This window comes from Physella acuta, unplaced genomic scaffold (genome assembly GCF_028476545.2).
Source record: "Physella acuta isolate Inbredline_101_S28 unplaced genomic scaffold, ASM2847654v3 ptg001306l, whole genome shotgun sequence".
NCBI lineage: Eukaryota > Metazoa > Mollusca > Gastropoda > Physidae > Physella > Physella acuta.
Window position 1 is genome coordinate 393316 of NW_026732821.1, and position 23954 is coordinate 417269.

General features: G+C 38.5%; 1 protein-coding gene across 2 annotated transcripts in view; it reads left to right on the forward strand.

Moving 5' to 3' along the window:
• LOC131958248 (neurogenic protein mastermind) overlaps positions 1-23416 on the forward strand; it is a 39776-nt gene extending 16360 nt beyond the window's left edge. Inside the window, exons 1-2 of one of the 2 annotated variants that reach the window (XM_059323165.1) lie at positions 1172-1260; positions 15584-23416. In XM_059323165.1, coding sequence (XP_059179148.1) covers positions 1216-1260; positions 15584-18130 — 2592 coding nt within the window. In that variant the 5' untranslated portion in view covers positions 1172-1215 and the 3' untranslated portion in view covers positions 18131-23416. Of the gene's footprint in view, positions 1-1171; positions 1261-15583 lie in introns of those variants that run through there. The other variant, XM_059323164.1, reaches the window with a different exon arrangement.
• The last annotated feature ends 538 nt before the right edge of the window (positions 23417-23954 follow it).

Genomic DNA, 23954 nt, shown 5'->3' on the forward strand with positions numbered 1-23954 from the left:
TTCTCAATTCACAATGACTGTATTGTTATTAAACTAACTCCATTGTTCACATACTTCTTCTGCTGCTGATTCTTTCAAACGTTAGATTATTTTTAGTACATATCGGGCGGCTACTAAACAATATGATTTTTTTTTTTAAATCAGATTTTTAACTTAATCATATACATTAGTTTAAACAATTATTGGATCTATCAACAATTACTAAAAGGGATAGCGTGGTATAACGAGATGGGTAGTAAAGGGCAGTAAATGTGTGATGCAAGAGTTACAGAGAATTTCAACATGGGGTTGAAAGAAAAAGTTTTAACAGGAACTTGGATCGATGTAACGGAGAACGATCGGTTCGTATAGAATAAATATGGTAATAATTTTTTTTTTTTAAATTCAGGTATCAAGATATTACAATTCTTAAATACTAAAACGTAATTTGATAAAACATTCATACTTGCCCCTTTATAAATAACGTTCTTTTAAAAGCACCGAGATATAGAAATCTTCATTTATTTTATCATCAGGGTATTCCTATAAATTATTGTTTATAATTTATAGATCTAGGCCTAATTATTGTATTCACGTCTTATTACATTTATAATGAAAAAAAGGTCTCATTACTGTAATATAAGAACATTTTTACAAACAAATAATTTTAAAGTAATTACAGTTTCTCTTTCTTAGTATTGCTACCCTCACTAATATAGCAAGATCAAATAAATAATTACGGGAATGTGTGTAATGGGAGGGGGTGTCTATTATCTGGTCGGAGTGGGTTTTTTTTTTAAAGATTTGTTTAACATTGATTGATTTAACAGCATTGATTTAACATTAAATTCAACATGTAAACATTAATTTCTTTCCAGGAGCTCGAAAAAAAAATATATTAAAAAAAAATATTTATTTGTTTTGATAGCACTTACCGTTTGTTTGAATTGGTGTGTGTGTGTGTGTGTATGTTGCCTATTGTTCTAGTACACTACCAAATCCACCGACGCCGTATCTCACCCACCTAGCACCCCCCACCCCGCCAGCTGACGTAATGTTATCAGTACTTGACCGAGCGTGTTGCCACGCGTGGGTCGTGAGGCTGGTAAGAAACATAAGCGCGCCGGGTCCTATCAGCGGAGATTCCCGATTTCCTGGAGTGTGTAGCGATCAGCCGTGTTGTGTTGTGTGTGTGTAGTGCATGTAATCAGGCGCGGTTCATTAAATGGATCTTAGATGGAGGATACGGATTGTGTTTGTTGTGATTCGCCCATCAGAGTGGTCAGTTCGCTAATTAATTAATTATTTAATTAAAGTTTTAACAAGTACTGGTCATTAGACCGTAGAATAAACAATAGTTTTCGTTAGTATGCCTATTTGATAATTAGGATTATTAGTCCTATTTTGTTACTTGTTTTGTTGATGTTGTAGGCCTACGTATTGCATAGAAGATAACGCGTATTAATTGATTAGATCTCGACTATAACCCTAGTTAATTCCTACAAATATCGTTAGCAGATTACATTCCTGATTAGTTAGCCTAATAATTCGTAATTAATTTGGCGTATTTTAAAACTACCCATAAATTCATTTAAAAATAGGCACTAGTAGAGTAGGCCTAAGTAAAATAATTTTATTAAGCCTGTTATGTTACTGACTTGTAGGTTAATCCAAATTTAGGAGTGTTTTTTTGTTTTTCTACATAAGCATTTAAATTTACATGGTTTTGGACCTGATATCTTTACCCGCGATACGAAGTAACAAGAATACGAGGGTACGGCTAATCGATAAGGACCCCTCCTGACACGACCAGCTGACTGTGTTAGCCGTACACACGGCACCGTACTCGACTCTTATCAGCGGCTAATTAAACTGATATCGCGTTAATTACAACTTATGATTTGGCTGACCTACTTCCATTCCGGTGCTTGTTATTGGTAGTCGTCCTTGGGATTTCTGTGTTCACACGCGGACCTCCGTGTACTTCCAAGTTTTGACCAGTAGGTCACGTGTCGTTTCCATGGCAACGATCAATTCAATTTCTCAAAAATATTTTTATATTCCTAAAATCAGATCAATTTACAAAAAATGTTTTTTTTTTATGTCTACAATTAGATCAATTAATAAACATTTTTTATTCGTTAAAAAAAAATACATCAATTAATAAACGTGTTTTTGGCGACAAGCATATCGTTTAATAATAAAAAACAAATTATGTCATGGCAACAATCACATCAATAAAATAGCACAACACAGCGGCCCGGCGTCGAAAACAAGGGGTGTGTTTGTTTAGCCTGCACTTTAAAAACCGTTTGTGTCTGTGTGTAAACACACGTCATGTCCTGTACCGTTTCTTTGTGCCAGGTTGAGACAACTTTTTAAGTGGTTTCCTTATTTTTTTGGCTTGCATTTTCATAGAGCACACACAATACTTGATATAGCCTATATATAATAATAATAATATAGTCTCGTGGAGGTTATATAAAATAGGGGATATAACATATTTGATTACACTGAATTCTATTGTTCTCTGGGATACCACTTCAAAAACGCTGTTAACATAATACTTTATACAACTACACTACTGTTGTACCTTTAATTTCATGTATACAGCTATACTAGTCGTAATAAATAAAATTAATTAGCAACAAGCGGTTGTTTAAATATGAGCAAATTAACACCATAAAGAATTTTATTTATATGTACTCTTGTCTCAGCCTAGATATCTATGTATGTACTCTGTATCTCCCCCCTGTATCGTATCCATTAAACTAGCTTTACCTATCCGAGTTTGTAAATAAACGACACAAGAATTTATTTTTTTAAATGTGTCGTAAACTGAACCACATCCACTTTGTTAGAAGAACAAACTACGCCGTATGAAAAACGCCCTTTTACAACCGTCCCAACGAGCGTGATATTTTCACAAAGAGAGAAATGGCTTGTTTACTTCAACTTTCTTGTGATTTAAACGTTTTAATCTTTACACGCATTAATTGTTCGTACTTCATAAAGCTCGTACGATAGTACTTGTAAGAGGATGTAATTTTGTAAAAAAATAAATTGAAAAATCAACAGTCAAACTGCGTATAGTACACTAATTAATTACTGATTAATCTAAATACAGTATTGATTTGTTCTTTCGTGTTTTTATGAAACCGAGAAAAGACTTCCGCAGCGGGTTATGGGGAAAACAGTTTTTAACCCGTCGTGGCTTACAGAGTAAACAAAAGTGTGTTTGGTAAACAACAGAGATTTTTAAAACATCCTTTACTTTCAGGATTTATGGTGTGCTGAAATGTAACTGTAAATACCCCCCCCCCCCCCCACACCCACATATCAATAACTTATCTGTGATACTTAAAAAAAATATTCTGTTCCTCCCTCAAGTTGACCAAGTTCTCTAACGTATACATTTTTAAAACCCCAGCAAATACTGGAGCAGAGTTGTGTGTTGTGGCGGTGATGTTGCCGTGTAAACGAAATCAATCTACACCCCCCCCCCCCCTCACGCATCAATTGATTTTTCTCTCCCCCTCTCCCCCACTCGGCGTCCGCCTCACCCCATACCTCATCTTGTACACACATTTGGGTGTGCCGCTGACCCCGTCCCTTATCCCCCGACCCTCCCAAAAACCCACAGTCATCGCCCGGGTGTGCTTTATTGGGAGTTGGACAATGGTCAAACGGCGCTTCCTCCCTAACCTCCCCGTGACCCAACCCGGCCACCCTTTGTCCATCTCGCGATAAGGCAAGAAGGGGGGGGGGTGCGTATAAACACCCCAACCCTCCCCACCTCCGTGGAACAATTCCTCCAGTGTGTGTGTGTGGAAGACGGTGTGTTATGTCAGTGTGCTGTGTGTAGCCCGTCAGACGAGAGATGAGGTAGGTGGTGGTGGATCTTGTCGTCATGAATGAAGAAAGGCCTCCAGCCAGCCGTGGGAATCTACACCGTGTCTACATAACCGCTAGGTGAGAACTGTCGTCAACAGGTACCCATTACACGCTGTACTTGCTACAGTCGACCGTTTTCATCTTTCTATGATACATTTATCGTAGCAAAAGTGTAGCATCTCATCCGTTAGTTCTTTTTCTTCTTAAAAAAACAGTTTTTATATATTTTTTTTACATTTTTAAAATCTAGTAACCTTTTTTTCAAATTATTGTATACAACTATTTCACCATTCTGTAAAACCGAATGTCATTTTTCATTTTTCATTATTCTGTACAGTCGAATTTAATCATTCAGTTTCAATTGTATTTCATTATACCGTAAAATCATAACTCGTCTAGTGTATGATTAAATTTCTTTTTCTTTTAACCTGAAGTTATATTTCTTCCATATAAAACCACATATAAAACGTACACATCCGCTACAACAAAATCCATTTAAACTACAACCAGACTACCTAAAACTTTCCCTACAAACCTGTCCCCACCCTCTCCACTTACAACCGTTTTTTTCAAAACGCATCTCTATATATTTACTACCACTCAACAATTTCCTACCTTATAGCCTCGCATTTAACCCAAATGTATTCATCCCATGCCCACACCACTTATCAAATAAACCGATGTTGAACACATTCACTAGCTGGGTGCGCTAGTTCTAAACTAACTAAAGTCTCGTTCATATTTAATTCAGTACGAATAGACCTATCTTTAGTTAATCCATCTTTGGGTTATCACTTGCGCATATCTTATGGTATCTTGGTTATTAGCATAATACAGGACAGCATTTTCTGTACAACTGTCATTCATTTTTACTCGCTGACTGAACTCTCGAAGTTTTAGAATCTTCTAGATGACGTACAAAGTAAAGTTTCCTTTTCAAATCAGACGGTCCATGGGGCAGATGAAGTAGAGTTCACCTGTTTCTGTAATAGCTACTCACCATTACTTGGTTGTACTAAATTTAACTCGAATTCGAACTCAAGGCTTTCGAGTTAGCAGTCATGCGCTCTACCGCTAGGCCACCCTATACCGCTATTTGTGACAACTTTCATCTAATACTTGTGAACCTTAAAATATTTCACATATTTACAGCTGTCTCTAATACATTCAACCCTCATTGAAACATTAACGCTAAAGGTATTGTTCTCACCGAAACCAACACTTTCAACAAGCAAGTGTGACTAATCGATGCTATTCAATCAATATAGATTCATAAATAACAAACAGCTTTGTCACTGCTATGTGACCCCCCCTCCTTCCCCATTACTGCCTTATCATAATTGTATGCCCATACACACCACCACCACCCACCACATGTTAAATATTCGGCTCGTAGGTTTAAAAATACGTGACGTCAGCGCCTGTGATGCGCATGTCTGAGTGACTACTTCCTTTATCAAACGTATCAAAATATTTCCATGCATCGTCCTACGCGCTCTCCGCGCCTGTACACACATACACTACAGAGAGCCGTACACTAACGCCGCGGCAATCTGAAACATTCCCAACCGGATGTCTTTCATCCAGGACAGTGAAAGCTGTGTCACAGCGCTGCTCATGCGTAGTCGCCTTGACCCCCGACCCCCCTCCTTCCCGCACTGCCGAATACAAATGGCCCCCACATCTTACACAATCTAATACGCTGCACACATACACACGCCGGTGCGTTTGGCCGTGTTTGTCACACGCCGCGTAATGCACCGGATCACACTTCATGTGAACGTAACCCATGCGTAACCGGCCTAACCCACTGACCTACATTTCAATGCGCACCAAAAAAAAAATATGCAAATTTCGTATTCCCAGAAAGCCTTCTCGCGGTAACAACATTAACAGCAGACGACGAACTCAGATCGTCGTTTGACCGAGTTTTCCCCACTTTCTATTTAAATACAAATTAAACATTTAACTCCTCAAATAGTGTGTCAGTTATTACGTCTTATTAAACGAAAGTGTAGTTTGTTTTGCTTATGTTATGACGTTTATATTTAGCTTCCGTCTTTGGCCTTCAATATCCCCCTCCCCAAACAATCTAATTAAATAGATGTCTACTGTGTTATACACGTCTAAACCTAACGCCTTATGTGGCGTCAGGTCTGGCTAGACTGAAATCCCGAATCTGAGAGAAAATAAAGCCTCATACATTTTAATGAAGAAATATTTCAATGCATCCTTAGCCGTCCTATTTTAAAATTCAACTTTATTTTAACCAGTTAAAAAAAAAGTTGGCACAAATACATTTAATTACATTTGAAATAAAGTGAGCCAACTAAACCTAACTTCAACGTAGGCAACTAAACTTAACCAGAATTGTGTTACAGGTTGCGAATTTTGTTTTGAATGAGACTTGAGACTTGTTTTATAATTCAAGAATACCTATTTTTTCACACATTATTTTTTTTGCTTCATTTCTTAACATGTCCCATTAGCATATAAACTTTTAAAAAAATTGCTTCCTAGATATTCATGTTAATTTTCCATATATAACTGTTACTAACATAGTGGTGACTATCAATTTTTTTTAACGTTGGTATAAAAACTGATCCGACACCGGTTCACCCAATCCATGACGTCAGTGAACTACATTCTGATGCATTGATGTCACCGGTTTTTCTGATCTGGCGTCCTATCCTCCCTGTACACCGCATGGTCCGGCCGTGTCCTCCACTGTCAAGTGGCGCCACTAAAGTTAGATGAAGCATCGGCTTCTCTCTTTTTAATTAGTTTAATAGTAAGTGGCGCAGACGTTAATTAAGATTGATTCGATTTCCCTGTCTCACCTAAGAAGAACACACGCTGGTACAGAAATGAACACGATGGCACAGTTATATACACAAAACACGAAGACACCGAGACACATAGATGGCACGGAATTAGTGAGATTGTGTAACTAACCGTATTTAGTAATGATATTAAACGAAACCTTACTATATCTATTATTTTTATTACATTTCTTAGTCTTTTTTTTTTACAGACGGGCATCTTGTGAGCAGGGTCAAGAAAGTAAGAAATAATATGTGTTGTGGGGGTGTTAATTAAGCAATGTTTCCTCATTACTTGGGGGGGGGGGGGGGGGGGGTCACTTAAAAATTGTCGGGGGTGCGGACACAATTTTACTGGAGGGGGAGACACTGTTAAAAGTATATATTTTCTAAACCACTTTATATTTAGGGAGGGCGGTAAACTTGCTTCAGGAGATGCCAGAAAGAAACAGTGAAATTAAGTATCACATCCAATATCATGTGTTTTGGTAGGACAAAAAATGCCGGCAGTAGTTCGTGCACAGTGAACGGTGTTTTGTATCAGCTGCTGAATGTTCGTGACTCAATGTTTTTGTTTTCTTGAGCTAACGATCTTCTATCACATTACTTACACGCTGCAAGACCATGTGTGGGTGACAGCCTGTAGGAGGGACTTGGTAGAATCTCTCATGCAGTGCTACAGTCGTCATCCTTTGGTGTTCATGATTCATGGTGTTGATATATGGTGGTTCATGGTGGTACGTGGTGATTCATGGTGGTACGTGGTGCTACATGGTGGTACGTGGTGCTACATGGTGGTACGTGGTGCTACATGGTGGTACGTGGTGATTCATGTGGTACGTGGTGATTCATGTGGTACGTGGTGCTACATGGTGGTACGTGGTGCTACATCGCGTTACAACAATTCTGCGCTTATCTTCATGTTCATGACTCAACAGCTGACACTCATTGTTATCAACCAAGAGAGGGTGGGGGTGGGGGAGGGATGTTTTGGCTGACGTGGTGGTGATTCAGCTCATAGGTGACTGGGCACAACAGTGGACCGACCACCATGACGCTGCAACTATCTTTCGAACTTGGCGTCCATGGGGCAGATGAAGTAGAGTTCACCTGTTTTTGTTACACCAGCATAGGAAGGGGTAGTGTGGTCAGCAGTATACCTAACCGCCCCCTACTTCCTCCAACGCGAGTCAGAGCTGGGAGGGCTACGGACGGAAGCCCGGTATGCGAGTATTGGATTGTTGTCGTGCGCTCTACCACCCGATCACGCTGTGCACTGACCGTGACTTCGCCATAGACTCTTGTAACTGGACCTTCTCGTGTCCGAGAATCGGCAGATAGAGGCTATACATTGATATATGTTTTATACGATACATATTCTTAATTTTTTAATTTTTTTTTTAGATTATTGATGCGGATTTTAATCCTGATTGATACATAAATATTTGAACTATTAAAGCAAACATACACTGTAACAAAAAAAAGTTTCCTTTCATACACGATGGTCTTTGGGGCAAGTGAAGTAGAGTGTTCCCCTGTTTCTGTGACCTCGGCATATAGAGGGATAACGTGGTCAGCTCAATACCCAGCCGCCTTTACTTTCCCTAACGTGAGTCAGGTATTCATTAGACCCGGATTCGAACTCGAAACTTTCGCAGTCGTATGCTCTACCATTTGACCTTGCCATACTCTGTGGTTGTTACCAAAATATCTCGAATGGCCCCCGCAACATAAGAGCATATGACTCGACTAGTACAAGAGATAGTCTCATTACCGCCACTAACGGAAAGGGGGGGGGGGGGGGGAAGAGAAATTGCGTTCAAATATAATCCTGCATTGTTCAGTTGCGAACTAAGTAGGTCACTAGTGTCACCGGCTTAACGCTTTTTTTGACGGGCACGGAGGGGGCGGGTGAGAAAAAAAAACTGTTTAAACAAATAAACACCTCGATATAAATCGGACACGGGGGAGAAAGGGAGGCAACATACTTATCCCTGTGTGTCCCAGGAATAATCTCCCCCATGTGTAAACTAAATAGATGCACAGATATTCCAGTACGACGTTCATGCGATTGTCATCAAAGAATTAAGAGATCTTTTTTATTGCTTTTTTTTTAATTGCGCGATTTTAAGTTGTGAATGCCGTGTCTACTGATCATACATTGAACTGATTTGACTTGCCTCAGGATGTTTCAGTGTATGTGTTGAATGGTTGTTTTTTAACACTGAGATACCCTGAGGTACCCTGGTAACTAAAGTCAGGTTCAGTCATGTCATGGACACAGTGTTATAGCCACGTCCATCAGAAAAGCTTACCACTGTATAGACACTGACCACCGTAAAGATATAGACCACAGTACAGTTAAATACGAACGGCGTGGTCGAATGGTAGGGCGTTCGTCTACTAACCCGAAAGTCTTGAGTTCGTCACCTAGGCTCTGAACCTCTGATGGGTACCCGACTCACGTTAGGAAAAATAAAGGCGGCTGGGTATTGTGCTGACCACACTATACCTTCATTTGTGAGGTCACTGAAACAGGAGAATTCTAATATTACCTATCGGTACCCCGATTGACCGTAAGGTTCGAAAGGACACTTTACTTAAAAAAAATTGTTTTACAGATATAGATGACCATATCGCTAGAAATCAACGCATTAGACTCTGTTTGTAGAGTTTATTTCCAGTCCACAGCTGGTTAATTTATTAAGTTAACACAGGGACATCCATTAACATTGGATAAAAAGTTTATTTCGATACATCTTTCCATAGAAAGGTTAAAGTTCACAACGTTTTAACTTTAAAAACCTGAACCATTCACTTCTCCAAGTTCTGCGCTCAAGTTACTTAGTTACCATGACAACGAGATTGACTGCACCAAATAATGCGGTGACAGGATTTAACCCAGATTATCCCGCCGTCTAGTCAAAAGATGAGCCCCGCCCCCCCCCCCCTCCCCCAATCGATACTGTCCCTATATCTCATCCCCACCTCGCATTCTATCGCCGATAAAATCGATGAGCTGTGTATCGATCTATGTCTTTAAGCCGGTGTCTTCCGTGTATCTCGTTACCACCACGTCGCAGAACTAGATAGTTCGCCTTACAGCACGCCTGCCCAATACTTCACAATGTGTAAAATACTGTTTTGAAAATTTATTCTCCCCTGAAAGTGAAAGTAGGGTATACCAACGTATAGACTTTGAAATGACCAATAACTAGCCCACCAATAGACATGTGTGTATGTATATGTGTATGTATGTATGCATGCATGCATGTCTCTGTGTGTGTATGTATAGACAGGAAAATGACCAATGTGTGGCCAAACAGATTACGCTATGGGGTCATCCATTTATGACATGTCCACAATTTTTTGGATATTGCTCCGCCCCCCCCCCCGTTCACAAATATCCACTTAATTCCCCTTTAAAGTTCATACGCGTCCGCAAAAGTCAATTTTATTTTCGGGACCCCCCCCCCCCCCCCCCCCCCCGTGTGGACAGCATAAATGGATGACCCCTATGCCAAATTATCCCACTCTGTTGGAAATATTAGATGTCGATGAGCCCTAATAAAACGAATACATCTCTTGCCGCTCACAGAATCCAACAGCTTCACTCCCCATACCAGTATTCTACATGGTCCCTGCCCTGCGTTTGGCTAATGTGATGATTGTTTCTAAATTTAAAAAAATGTGTTCAAGATTTCAAAATTCCCTATACACCCTAACTACTGTGGTGAGGTGGTAAAAATGTATACGGTTGGTTGGCCGATAACGAAAAAATTTATCTGGCACACGCTCTCTTCAGAGTAATACAAACTCAAAAAAAATATATAATGCGCAGTGACAATACTGCCACAAAAGCTTCAATTAAGTATTATTTATAAAGGACAGGCTTGCATAAACAGGAACATCAACTGTTTTTTTCTCTCACAGTTTTAATTAAGTAGGATGGTAAATTGGTTGCTTAGTCGAATCGAGGCCAATTTCTCACATCCGGCGTCGCTACTGTAAACACGTTGATAGCGAGGTTTAAAAAAAAACCAAGTTGATGATAGCCGTGAAGTAACACAGCCATAGAAACCCAAAGAACTACACACTCTCTGATAATGTAACTTGTGATATCGTGGATGTTTTGTGGTTTAAATACTAACACAGCCTAGAGAAACATATTGATGCGCGATTTAAGTTAAAAAATTTAAAGGGCGAACAAAAGTTTTACAAATTATGCATCGCCCGCAAAGAATATTTTGTGTGTGCACATTTTCCCCCGACATTAAAAGGCGTAATGACCCTTAAACATTAGGCATCTACCAATTATTTTTGTGTGATGTGTGTCTGTGTGTGTGTGTGGGGGGGGGGGGGCTAAATATGTATACACAATTAAGGGGCAGGCCCGTATGTCACTTCCGATTTGTGCCTCTCACTGTAAGTAGTGTAAGCTACAAATATCGGCTACATAAAAAACCATTAAGAGTTGAACAACTTTTTTAACAACAGATATAATAAACAGTGGATTTTTTTCTTCTACTTCTTTATTGGTCTTTATTTTCGTCAATTACAGGCTGTTGTTTATTTTTTTAGGTTGTGGTAGGGGGGAGGGGATGGTGGTTAATACCAGTGTCTCTAGAGGGGTAGGTCGCACTCAATTTACCATTGTTGGGAAGGGGGGAGACACACCTGGAAAAGTATTTATTTTCTTTATACAATCTATTTCGATAACACCTGAGGCCTCCTAAAATCAAGTTTTATCCTTAACATGACATTATCGCCATAACATAATCTAAATTTTAATTTCAACATCAACATATAGACATAAAACATAAACTTTTCCGAGATAGATCCATGCCTTCCTCCACCCCCCCCCCCCCACTCACAATTTAAAAAAAAAACCGGACACGAGTCCAGTACGTGCACTTTTGATGCAACGTTACCACCTAAAGTACACACAACGTCATGCAACAAGCGCGTTCGTCTGCCGGCCGTCGCGTCTGTCTCCAGCGCTGCACGGTAACCCAGTTTCTCCCCGACGCACACACGGCCCCGTGTGTCCATCGGCTGACCCTGATCCGTGCTACGTGTGGACGGGCACTCGGGTAAACAGTCGCCACCACACACTGTGTGGACCCTGGCACCGACCTGCATCTGTTTGGATACACTGGCTGCTTACACGTTTTCCTTACACAGAGATACACTGGCTGCTTACACGTTTTCTTTACACCATACACTGGCTGCTTACACGTTTTCTTTACACAGAGATACACTGGCTGCTTACACGTTTTCTTTACACCATACACTGGCTGCTTACACGTTTTCCTTACACAGAGATACACTGGCTGCTTACACGTTTTCTTTACACCATACACTGGCTGCTTACACGTTTTCTTTACACAGAGATACACTGGCTGCTTACACGTTTTCTTTACACCATACACTGGCTGCTTACACGTTTTCTTTACACAGAGATACACTGGCTGCTTACACGTTTTCTTTACACAGAGATACACTGGCTGCTTACACGTTTTCCTTACACAGAGATACACTGGCTGCTTACACGTTTTCTTTACACCATACACTGGCTGCTTACACGTTTTCTTTACACAGAGATACACTGGCTGCTTACACGTTTTCTTTACACCATACACTGGCTGCTTACACGTTTTCCTTACACAGAGATACACTGGCTGCTTACACGTTTTCTTTACACCATACACTGGCTGCTTACACGTTTTCTTTACACCATACACTGGCTGCTTACACGTTTTCTTTACACAGAGATACACTGGCTGCTTACACGTTTTCTTTACACAGAGATACACTGGCTGCTTACACGTTTTCTTTACACAGAGATACACTGGCTGCTTACACGTTTTCTTTACACAGAGATACACTGGCTGCTTACACGTTTTCTTTACACCATACACTGGCTGCTTACACGTTTTCTTTACACCATACACTGGCTGCTTACACGTTTTCTTTACACAGAGATACACTGGCTGCTTACACGTTTTCTTTACACAGAGATACACTGGCTGCTTACACGTTTTCTTTACACCATACACTGGCTGCTTACACGTTTTCTTTACACAGAGATACACTGGCTGCTTACACGTTTTCTTTACACAGAGATACACTGGCTGCTTACACGTTTTCTTTACACAGAGATACACTGGCTGCTTACACGTTTTCTTTACACAGAGATACACTGGCTGCTTACACGTTTTCTTTACACCATACACTGGCTGCTTACACGTTTTCTTTACACAGAGATACACTGGCTGCTTACACGTTTTCCTTACACAGAGATACACTGGCTGCTTACACGTTTTCTTTACACCATACACTGGCTGCTTACACGTTTTCTTTACACCATACACTGGCTGCTTACACGTTTTCTTTACACAGAGATACACTGGCTGCTTACACGTTTTCCTTACACAGAGATACACTGGCTGCTTACACGTTTTCTTTACACCATACACTGGCTGCTTACACGTTTTCTTTACACAGAGATACACTGGCTGCTTACACGTTTTCTTTACACCATACACTGGCTGCTTACACGTTTTCTTTACACCATACACTGGCTGCTTACACGTTTTCTTTACACAGAGATACACTGGCTGCTTACACGTTTTCTTTACACAGAGATACACTGGCTGCTTACACGTTTTCTTTACACAGAGATACACTGGCTGCTTACACGTTTTCCTTACACAGAGATACACTGGCTGCTTACACGTTTTCTTTACACCATACACTGGCTGCTTACACGTTTTCTTTACACAGAGATACACTGGCTGCTTACACGTTTTCTTTACACAGAGATACACTGGCTGCTTACACGTTTTCTTTACACAGAGATACACTGGCTGCTTACACGTTTTCTTTACACAGAGATACACTGGCTGCTTACACGTTTTCTTTACACCATACACTGGCTGCTTACACGTTTTCTTTACACAGAGATACACTGGCTGCTTACACGTTTTCTTTACACCATACACTGGCTGCTTACACGTTTTCTTTACACAGAGATACACTGGCTGCTTACACGTTTTCTTTACACAGAGATACACTGGCTGCTTACACGTTTTCTTTACACCATACACTGGCTGCTTACACGTTTTCCTTACACAGAGATACACTGGCTGCTTACACGTTTTCTTTACACCATACACTGGCTGCTTACACGTTTTCTTTACACAGAGATACACTGGCTGCTTACACGTTTTCTTTACACAGAGATACACTGGCTGCTTACACGTTTTCTTTACACAGAGATACACTGGCTGCTTACACGTTTTCTTTACACAGAGATACACTGGCTGCTTACACGTTTTCTTTACACCATACACTGGCTGCTTACGTTTTCCTTACACCATATACTGGCTGCTTACACAAAGATATACTGGCTGCTTACATGTTTTCCTGACACAGATACAATGGCTGCTTACACATTTTCCTTACACAAAGATACACTGACTGCATGTTTTTCTTACATAAAGATACACTAACTCCTTACACATTTTCCTTACACAAAGATACACTGGCTACTTAGATGTTTTCTTACTCAAAGATACACTGGCTGCTTACACATTTTCCTTACACAAAGATACACTGACTGTTTACACGTTTTCCTTGCACAAAGATACAATGACTGCTTACACATTTTTCTTACACATGATACATTGGCTGCTTACACATTTTTTAAACACAAACATACACTGACTCCTTACAAATTTTCCTTACATAAAGATACACTGATTACAATTTTTATATATAAAGATAGTCTGCTTACAGTTTTCTTATATAAACCTATGCTCACTGCTTATACATTCTCTTACATAGATACACTGTATGCTTACATGCATTTAGCACGCTACTTACATTCATATCCAAAGATACTTAGTCTGCCTATAAACCGCTTGTATAGATCATCTTAACAAAAATACACAACTAGTTATACATGACTTTTTCAATTCCCTATCTAAATATAACTAGCTATTCATGTAGTAAACAAGGCATACTACCACTGTACCAGTCCCTTGAGATTTCCCCATGACTCTTTTATGTTCAATAACAACATTCTAGTTATACAAATATTTTTGTTATTATTTGAATCCCTTAGGCAATTACTTTTTCCTCCTGTTTAACTTATCTCTCTCCCTCCTTCCCCCTCCCTTGCTTTCAAATACAGTTGATTTTTTCCCCAGAAAATATTGTCAAAAGCAGTTTGATTTATATTCCTTCAGCACAGAACTAAGCAATTATTTGACTGCTTATCATTTAAAAAAAATATGTATACACAAACAGGGACACAACTCTTAAATGTTTATCAAAATTATGGTTTTACTAAAGACCCAATGTAACTAAAGCATATTCGTTTAAATTATAATCTTATGATACACATGTAAAGTTTTGGATGAATGAATCAAATGTTAAAAAAAGTTTGCGGCCATCCACGACCAGATGTTGCTGCTACTAATTATCATGGTGCATATAGAATAAGCACATAAATATTTCCATCTTATGCTGATAGCCAACCAGGGAGTAAACATCGTCTTCACAGTGATAAGACTTGAAAAGCTTCTGTCTAGGAAGGAGACTATCTTTCATAACCTATTTCTTTCCTTGCCATCTTTCATACCTATTTCCTTTTTCAACCAATTGAAAATTATATAAAAAACAAAACAGCAACTCATCAGTTACATATTTCAATCCCATTGTCATCATTAAAATTACTTTCTGGGCTTTTTCTGATTAATAAAATTATGTTTTTAATAAAATGAAATTAGTTGTACTTATCACCAAGTAAAATTATTTTATTTAATTAACTTATTTTTTAACATGGAAGTAATTTATGTTTTTTTTTTCTTTTTCTCTCTTAGAAACTGAAAAGGAAAATTGACACCAGCGTGAATTCTGATGCGAATACAGCATCAACGGCGACAACCACATCCACGACAACATCAGCGGATACCATTTTCTTTGGGGACAAAGACCACAACCCCAGCAGCAACAAGAACATCAAGACCAGCAACGGCAGTACCGGGGCCAGCAGTTCCAGCAAGCACGCCCCACTGCCGAGCTTGTCAGTGCAAATTGTCCAGCAAATCAGTTCCCATTCCCAGCAGGAGGCATCCCAGACCATTCACACAAACGTCACCGTCAGCTCACGTTACGGTAACTCAAACTCCCCAAACCCAGGCGGCGCCAGCCACAGCGTGCTGACCAGTGTCCAGTGCAAACAAGAGCCATCGGATGACAATCGTTCGGCCGCCAGCAACACGCCCACGCCGTCGTCCTCTATCCACAACCCCCACATCGACCACGAGTTAGGCATCGGGATTGATGATGTGGATGAGCTGCAGAACATTCTTGACAGCATCGAGAAGGAGGAGATAGATAACAACACCCTACTGCATCAGATCAGTGAGTTTGATAAGATTTTCAAAAGCATTCAAGATTCAGAAAAGAATGATAACAGCGCCATGTATGGACCGCTAGGCTGCATCTCACCGGGAATTTCTAAAGGGCTCTACCCGGGAGGCCCCCTTAGCAATATCTTTGACAACAATCAAAATATGAACACTGCCGCCATGACAAACCCTAACACCATTCCAGTTCCGTCTGCTATTCCAGAGCCCACAGGGCCGGCCGCTGAGACTCTCAAACAAATGGCGGCCCAGCATCAACACCAGCACAGCCCAGGTTACCCAATGAAAAGCATGGACCATTTTTCAGATGGGTTGCGCAACGGGGGCTACCCACCTAACTACTCACAGCTGTACCGCTCACCAAATACACCAACCTCATTCCCGTATAATCACACCCCCAACCATCATCTCGGAGACGCTTCCCAGCTGACCCCTGATATGGCTGGCACCATGGTCTACGGAAGCACCAAACCTCTAACCCATTATTCCAACGACCAAGGCCAACACAACTCACCTTCCTCTCTACAACAGCTGCAGAACCAGGTTCAAAGCCACTTCAAGCCGTCAGCCTCTGCACCGCACCAAATGCAGATAACCCAAACCCAGCACATGCAGGTGTCCCACGGGCCTCACAGCATGCAGCTGTCACAGACTCAGCAGGTGCAAATGCAGCCGTCGCCCCAGCAGATTTCCATGTCGCAACAGCAGAACTTCAGCATGGGTCAACAGCAGATGGTCAGCGAGCAGATGAAAATGCAGATGATGGAGAAGATGAGGATGGAACAGCAACAGGCTCGAATGCCTCCCCATTACATGGGAAGACCACCCCCAGAATACAAAATGTCCTCCAATGCCAGACCTCAGGGACCTTACCCTAACCCATCCCCCACTGCAGGGAACCCAAACCCTCTTCAGACTATGCAGAACATGGTCAACCAAACCTCCGCCTACGGGGCTGTGAAGACTGAAGTGGCAGGACCCCCAGCCTCAACTCAAGCAGTCAATGGCCTAATGCAGTCTACCCAGATTTCAGCCATGCAACAGCAGACTATGTCTGGTGCTCTAGCATCCAACGGCCCCCACATGAGCAACTTACCCCAGTCTAACCAGGGCATTAGACAAAACTTCCACCCTCAACAACAGCACATGCAGCAGCCCCCAGCGTATTCCTCCGTGGACACGGCCTCCAGAACTGCCTCCACATACACCAGTGCAATAATGCGGAACCAGAGGCCGCCCAATGTCAACGTAGGCCCCGATGGATTAAACATCTCCCAGCCCCGCACACACGCAGACTGGCCTCGTTCTGGGATGATGGGGGCCCAGCATGCCGGGATGAGACCGGGCATGCAGCAGACTAGCGCTCATGGGATGACCCAGTCTGCCGCCATGTCTGCTCATATGATGCAGTACCAGCGACCACCGCACTATGGCGCCGGACCGGCTACAGGAAGCATGGCTGCAGCGGCGGCCGCAGCGGCTGCGACCAACATGGCTCAGATGCAGCAGCAGCAACAGGTGAGGGGTACCATGCCCGGCCAGATGAACAGGGTGGGGCCAGGTATGATGCCGAACGGCACCCAGATGATGATGCAGCACCAGAGCATGCAGGTGAGCCAGCAGATGAACATCCACAGCTCCAGCCCCGGCTACACCATGGGGGGCCCTTCTCCAGGTGCCTCAAACGGGGCCAGCACCGGTTACAGCATGGGCGGGCCCTCGCCTGGGGCCACAAGTTCTCAAAACACTGGATACAATTTAGGGGGTCCCTCGCCGGGTGCCACCTCATCAGCTTCGGGGTATAGCATAGGGGGGCCCAGCCAGCAGACTGTTTCTCAAACTACAGGTTTTCCGGGGCCTCCCTCATCCACACCAAACCAAGACGAATTTTTACATTTTCTGGATAATCCTTTAAGCTCTCAACCCATGTTCGACACGCTACACAGTAGTACCCCTGACGACTTTAGTTTGTTTGAAGACATATTAAACGGAAAGTAACACATTTCACCACATCGCGGTTATGAACTTATCATCAAAACCTTTTTTTTTGAACCATTGATTCCTATGCTATAAAGCATTCCATCACCAAGCCATATTCATTCATATATTATTTTACATAAGGTAAACATGTCGAATAAATAGTTCATGATAACGTACTTAAGACAATATAGCCACAGCTGCTTACAGTTAAGTCCATCAGGTGCAACATGACATTTGTATATTTCAATTTGAACTAAGCTTCACCTGGAGCTTATAAAAATTATTTTGTTTGTTTTATAATGCTACTGATAGCCATGTTTCTTGTCCATTTCCACTTAACTATTTCAGCTTTATTTAAAGACATAACTTGCATATAAAACGATGCCTATACGAGGGCAAGAAAAATGTATGATATGTACAGTTATTTCCCAACATATAATAAATACTATATTATTATATTATTATGCAAATTTGTAAATGCTTTTTACAGCATTATCATTGGTTACCTCATTGTTCTTGTTTTGTAAACAAAATTTTTTTTTATTTCACAAAGCTGAAGAGGTCAGTTCTGTTGTACTTTGGTTGCATGTGAAAATACTGCTAACATTCACTAACAGATGATAGTTGTTTTTTTCAAACACTGCTGTAAAGTTCTGTGCTTGTATTTTTATATAGCTTGAATACTCTCTACCGTAATGGTGAGTATCAGCTAGATGAGCTGACATACCAGCTATAGCTAGATCTACTTAAACAACAGCATTGTACCACCCAGAACTACAGCATTGTGAAGCCTCCATTTTGTGGCTATTAACAAAGAATGTTATTATGCATTAGTGTTATTATAACTGCTAAAATAATTCTAATATTTTAGATGATGATTTTTTTCAAACATTTTGCAACAAATTTGAAACACATTTTTAACTAATAAAAATCTTAAGTTTGGATCTGGAAATATACTTGATAGCCTTTGTATTTTAGATTTAAAGATGGCCTTTACTTAAATATTACAATTTTTAATTTACAATATATTTAACAAAACATTTTTTTATACTTAGCTTGTGGCAGTTTATTTGTTAGCATTAAAAAAAATTGTAATAGAGTCAGTGTATATTTTAACCCTGAAACAAACTTTTCTATGTGGCTAATATACCAAAAAAAAAAGTTTTACTGTTTAAAATCCTATTTGCTGTAGGTTTTTTTTTTTTAGAAAAAAAGAAGTTGAAACTGAAAACTGCTGAATTAACATGCTAACATGTTACCAGTAAATGATTCATTTACAGTGTAATTTGTAAAATAATATTTACTATTTAATAAGGTAGTTATGCCCACTAATTGAAATTATTGGAAATAAAGGTTTATAAAAATACTCTAAGTGGTAGTATTAATAAAAATGTGTTTTTCAATTAGATAGTTCAGATTTACAGAAATTACTACTTGAAAAGTTTGTTAAAGTATGCTCTACCTTCTACCTCAATATTTCTTATTGAAAATATACCATAAAAAAATTTGTCTTAGTTTCTCAATCTTTTGAAAATTTAAATTCAGTCAGCTGTTGTTAAAAAAACAACAAAATCTTTACAATTAATTTATTTCTGTCCTTTTCTGTTTTCATTCTGAGTACATACCTGTTATTGTTCAAACTATAAGCTGTCACTCTTGATATGAACTATTTTCTACAGTATTATCTCATCAAAAGCGCTTATTATATTCTTACACTGTTCTTATCGTTGATGGGACCAAAATAATTTCTTTTAGTCTGACTTTTCAAATTCCTGATTTTCATTGTCATCTTTTTGTCTGCCTAATGTGAAACATTTGAAAGGAGAAATAAAAACAACAGCCCATTGACACATTTTAACATTTCTCATTACTGTTGCATATATACATTTTGTAAAGTTTCTGTTTTCCAATTCAAATAAAGTATTATAAATATTTATTTTTCAAAGAAGTTTTCAAATACTGTGTCCAAACATCTTGTCCAAACCATATCTTCCAATCCCCCAATTTTTAAAAAAAATTCTCAGCAGTGTATGTCACCCAGACATCCCAGCAGAGAGTTTTTAAAATCCTTATGAAGTAGTGAAAAAACCAATTCAACTAGCCTTTTACAAAGCTTAAAATATTTGGATATTAAATTGAATTTAACCAGACAAAATAAACAACCTTTTCATCAAGTTTGAAGTTTTCTGAAGTCAAAATAAGATTTAAACTGTTATTTTCTTAATCTTTATGTTAAACAAACCTTTATAGATTTTTACAAAGTAATTTGGATTATCTGATATATACAGAGTTCAGAGCCAATGAGGTCCTATTGTTAACTTATTATTCATAAATAATCATGTCATTTTTCACCATTTTATTCTTAAAAGTGAAATAAAATCAATAGTAACTGTAAAAAAATGTTTTTAGAAAATGTGAATTATTAAAACTGAATATTGCTGTGGAAAATACTTAGGTTACTTGGTAATTGTGAAATAAGAAAAAGTATATGATACTTTTACTTATAGTTTTATCTTATACTAATTAATGTAAAAATTTGAATATACTTTTAAAAGTATAACTTAAATTGTTATACAATCAAACTGGTTTTTTTTGGGAGTCATTATTTCAGAACTAGATTTATTTCTGACTAGGTTTAACATTTTTTTAAAAATTGTCTTGACATTACATTTTTTAGTTTTGTACATAATATTTTAAACTATGTAACCCTTAGTTTTAATCAAACTGTTTTTAAAATTTGTGATTTATTGACTGGTTTTCAGTTGCTATGCATGAATGTTTTTATTTATAAAATTTCTTAATTTTCATAGGTCGTATTTTGCTCGCACTGAAAGCTGCAGCTAATTATTTTTTTTACAGTAACTTGTACGCACTTGACAGTTTCTTTTCTTCCCCAAGTCTTTCAAAGATATTAGATTTTTAATTTGACTTTTACAGCATTTTAGGAAAAAGCATCAAAAAGTTAAATGCCGTTAAGAATTTTTATCCAAAATTACATTTTTAAATATTTTCAAAAAACCGGTAGTAGTGTAAGCATATTTTAAACTGCTAAAAAATGACTGAAATGCTGTTGAAAAAAATAATTTTACGAGCAAAATATAAAATATAGAAATTTTTCTATGATAACTGTTAGCTTACCCAACACCTGAATTTAAGTTATTTAAAATATCTAGAATATTTTAGAATATTTTCTAAAGTTCTGATTACATAAATATGATCATGGGTATGCAATATACTGGTAGATTCTTTCTGTACTAACTAGAGAGTATTCTGTTCCTCACTCAAATTCCATCAGATCTACATATACATGTTTATGACCATGGCTTCAACTTATAGAAAAGCATACAATTATGCTAGTACAAACTTTTTTCCTGCATCATAGATGAAAAAGCCACTTTGGCGTTACATTTCAAGATTTTCACAACAATGTTTGAAAACATATTCTTCCAACTTATAAGTCTCTAATGGAACTGTTAAAAAACAGTAAAATAAAATATTCCCAACCCCTTCCCCAGTTGTAAGAGTTGATCTGTGGACCCCCACTTTGTGACCTGTTGTTTAGTGCCGAAAGAATCCACTTGTATTTTTTATTTAAACTATTCAATAAAAAACTGCTTAGTTTTTGGCTGCTGTGTGAAATTTTTTTTGTTACTGGTATCAGTTGTTAATATTTGTAACACTGAGAAAAGAAACTGAAGCATTGTATCCAACTTTCACATGTTTTAACTGAATCAAGAATTAAGTATTGAAAAACAATGTGTACATACAATCATTATCATGTCACAAAATGAACATGTCAGTCAGGCTGAGATTTGTTTTGTCCTTGATGTCACAAAATGTCATGTGTCATTTATGACACAAATTACAGACATTTTTTCAAAAATATTTAAAATGAATTTTTATTTTTGTAAGAATATTACATGAAACTTTTTTTTTAAACATTGTTTAGTTTTTTTTTAAATTATGTGTCTCATAGAATTCTCGAACAATTTCAAAACATTTATTGCATTCCTGACAATTTTCAAAATAGATAACAAAATTCTTGACCATTTTAAAAAAATATTGTCAAATAATTCTTGACTATTTAAAATTATAGTCACAGGTTTTTATTTTATAATCTTAAGATAAGCTAATTGTTCCTTACCTTTTTTAAACAAAAATATTCAAAGAATTCTCAACCAATGTTTCAAAATTGTAACCCATAGACTTCCTTGTCAATAGTTCTAAGTTTCAAATTCTGTCTAATAACAACTTCAAACTGTATCATGTTTTTACATGAAATTGAGCTGCCCCTGTTAATATAGTTCATTATTATGTTACTGTTGCAAAAGAAATATGTCTGAAAAATCAAAGTTTGTATCTACTAGCTGTTAATTTGCTTGTTTTACCTGAATGATTCACCCACACTGAAGGCAGACTTGTCTTCATGTATTTTGGTAGTTAGTCCCACTTGTTGCTTAGCTATCAGGTTGTTTCTTGTTAGCCTATCAGGTGGGTTTAGCTGGTTACCCTATCAGGTGGGTTCTAGTTAGCCTATCAGGTGGGTTCTAGTTACCCTATCAGGTGGGTTTAGCTGATTACCCTATCAGGTGGGTTTTGCTGATCATTAGTAAGTCAACTGGTGGATCAACCCATTCACAAGCCATCTGATACTATCTGTGAAGTTTAAAAAAAGATAATCTTGCTTCTGATTTTATGCACTTAAGACCTAACAAGTCCTCTACTCTCTACTTAGGTGTCTATGAATGAAGAATACAATTAATTAAAATAATTGTCTAACATATAATACATACAGCAGAAAATTACAATTACCAACTAGACTACTTGGCTGTCTAGGTCAATATCTTCAATCAGATCTAGATCTATTCACAATACAAATTACAAAACATTGGATCACATCCTTCAATGATGATCATTGACTTGTTTTTGTTCCCCTTTCCTCTTCACAAGATTCATGTCATGACTATGAATAATGACCCCTTACAATAAAGCAATATAAAACAAACTCCAACTGAATGGGAACATTTACTAATTTTATTTAATTTACAAAATGACTATTCTTATTACAGTAGGTAGTTTATTAACTGTTATAAAACAAAAAATAGGGTGTTCTTTTTTTCTATGCACACCTGATTTGACATGCAACTTAACAAGCGTAGTGAACTTGTTATGATATTAATAATACAATTTTAAACTTCTTTCACAGGAGAGGAAGTGTCTCAGTTTCTGTGTTTTTCCCCCCATTGATGCAAAACTCTTTGTAAATAAATGTTTATTATATATTAAATACACATGATGAAAGATCACTACTTTTGTTTTTATTTATTTAATTTTTGTTGTATGTATTTTGTCCTTGTCGCCAATGAGTTTTAAAATAAGAATTATTTAAAAAGTTGTTTCAAGTTTTAGGTTTGAATGTGTAGTTGGACTATCACCTCAACTCGAAGCCATAGTCGAGTGTCAGTTTTAAACGAGGCGTGAATGTGTATGTTAAAATATAACATAGTCATATCGGCATAGTTCAATTTTTTAAGGGATGGCGCAACGTATTTTGTGGAACATAAATTGGGGGGGGGGGGGGAGAGGGGTGTAACTAGATCAGTGGAACGTAAAGTTGGGAAGATTCAACAATGGAATATTTGGGTGGTTTGAACACGAACAGAGATGGCTACTGAAAAGCAAAACCAACATAATGACGACTTAGATGGAGCCGTTGAAACGTTGCGCATTTCACCGAGAACGACGTTCAATAGGGCTGGTGAAGTAGAGATTAATTGGCTGTATGACATCAGAAGTGATTGGTCAATGGACACCAAACCATGCCGAATCTGGTCATCAGAGA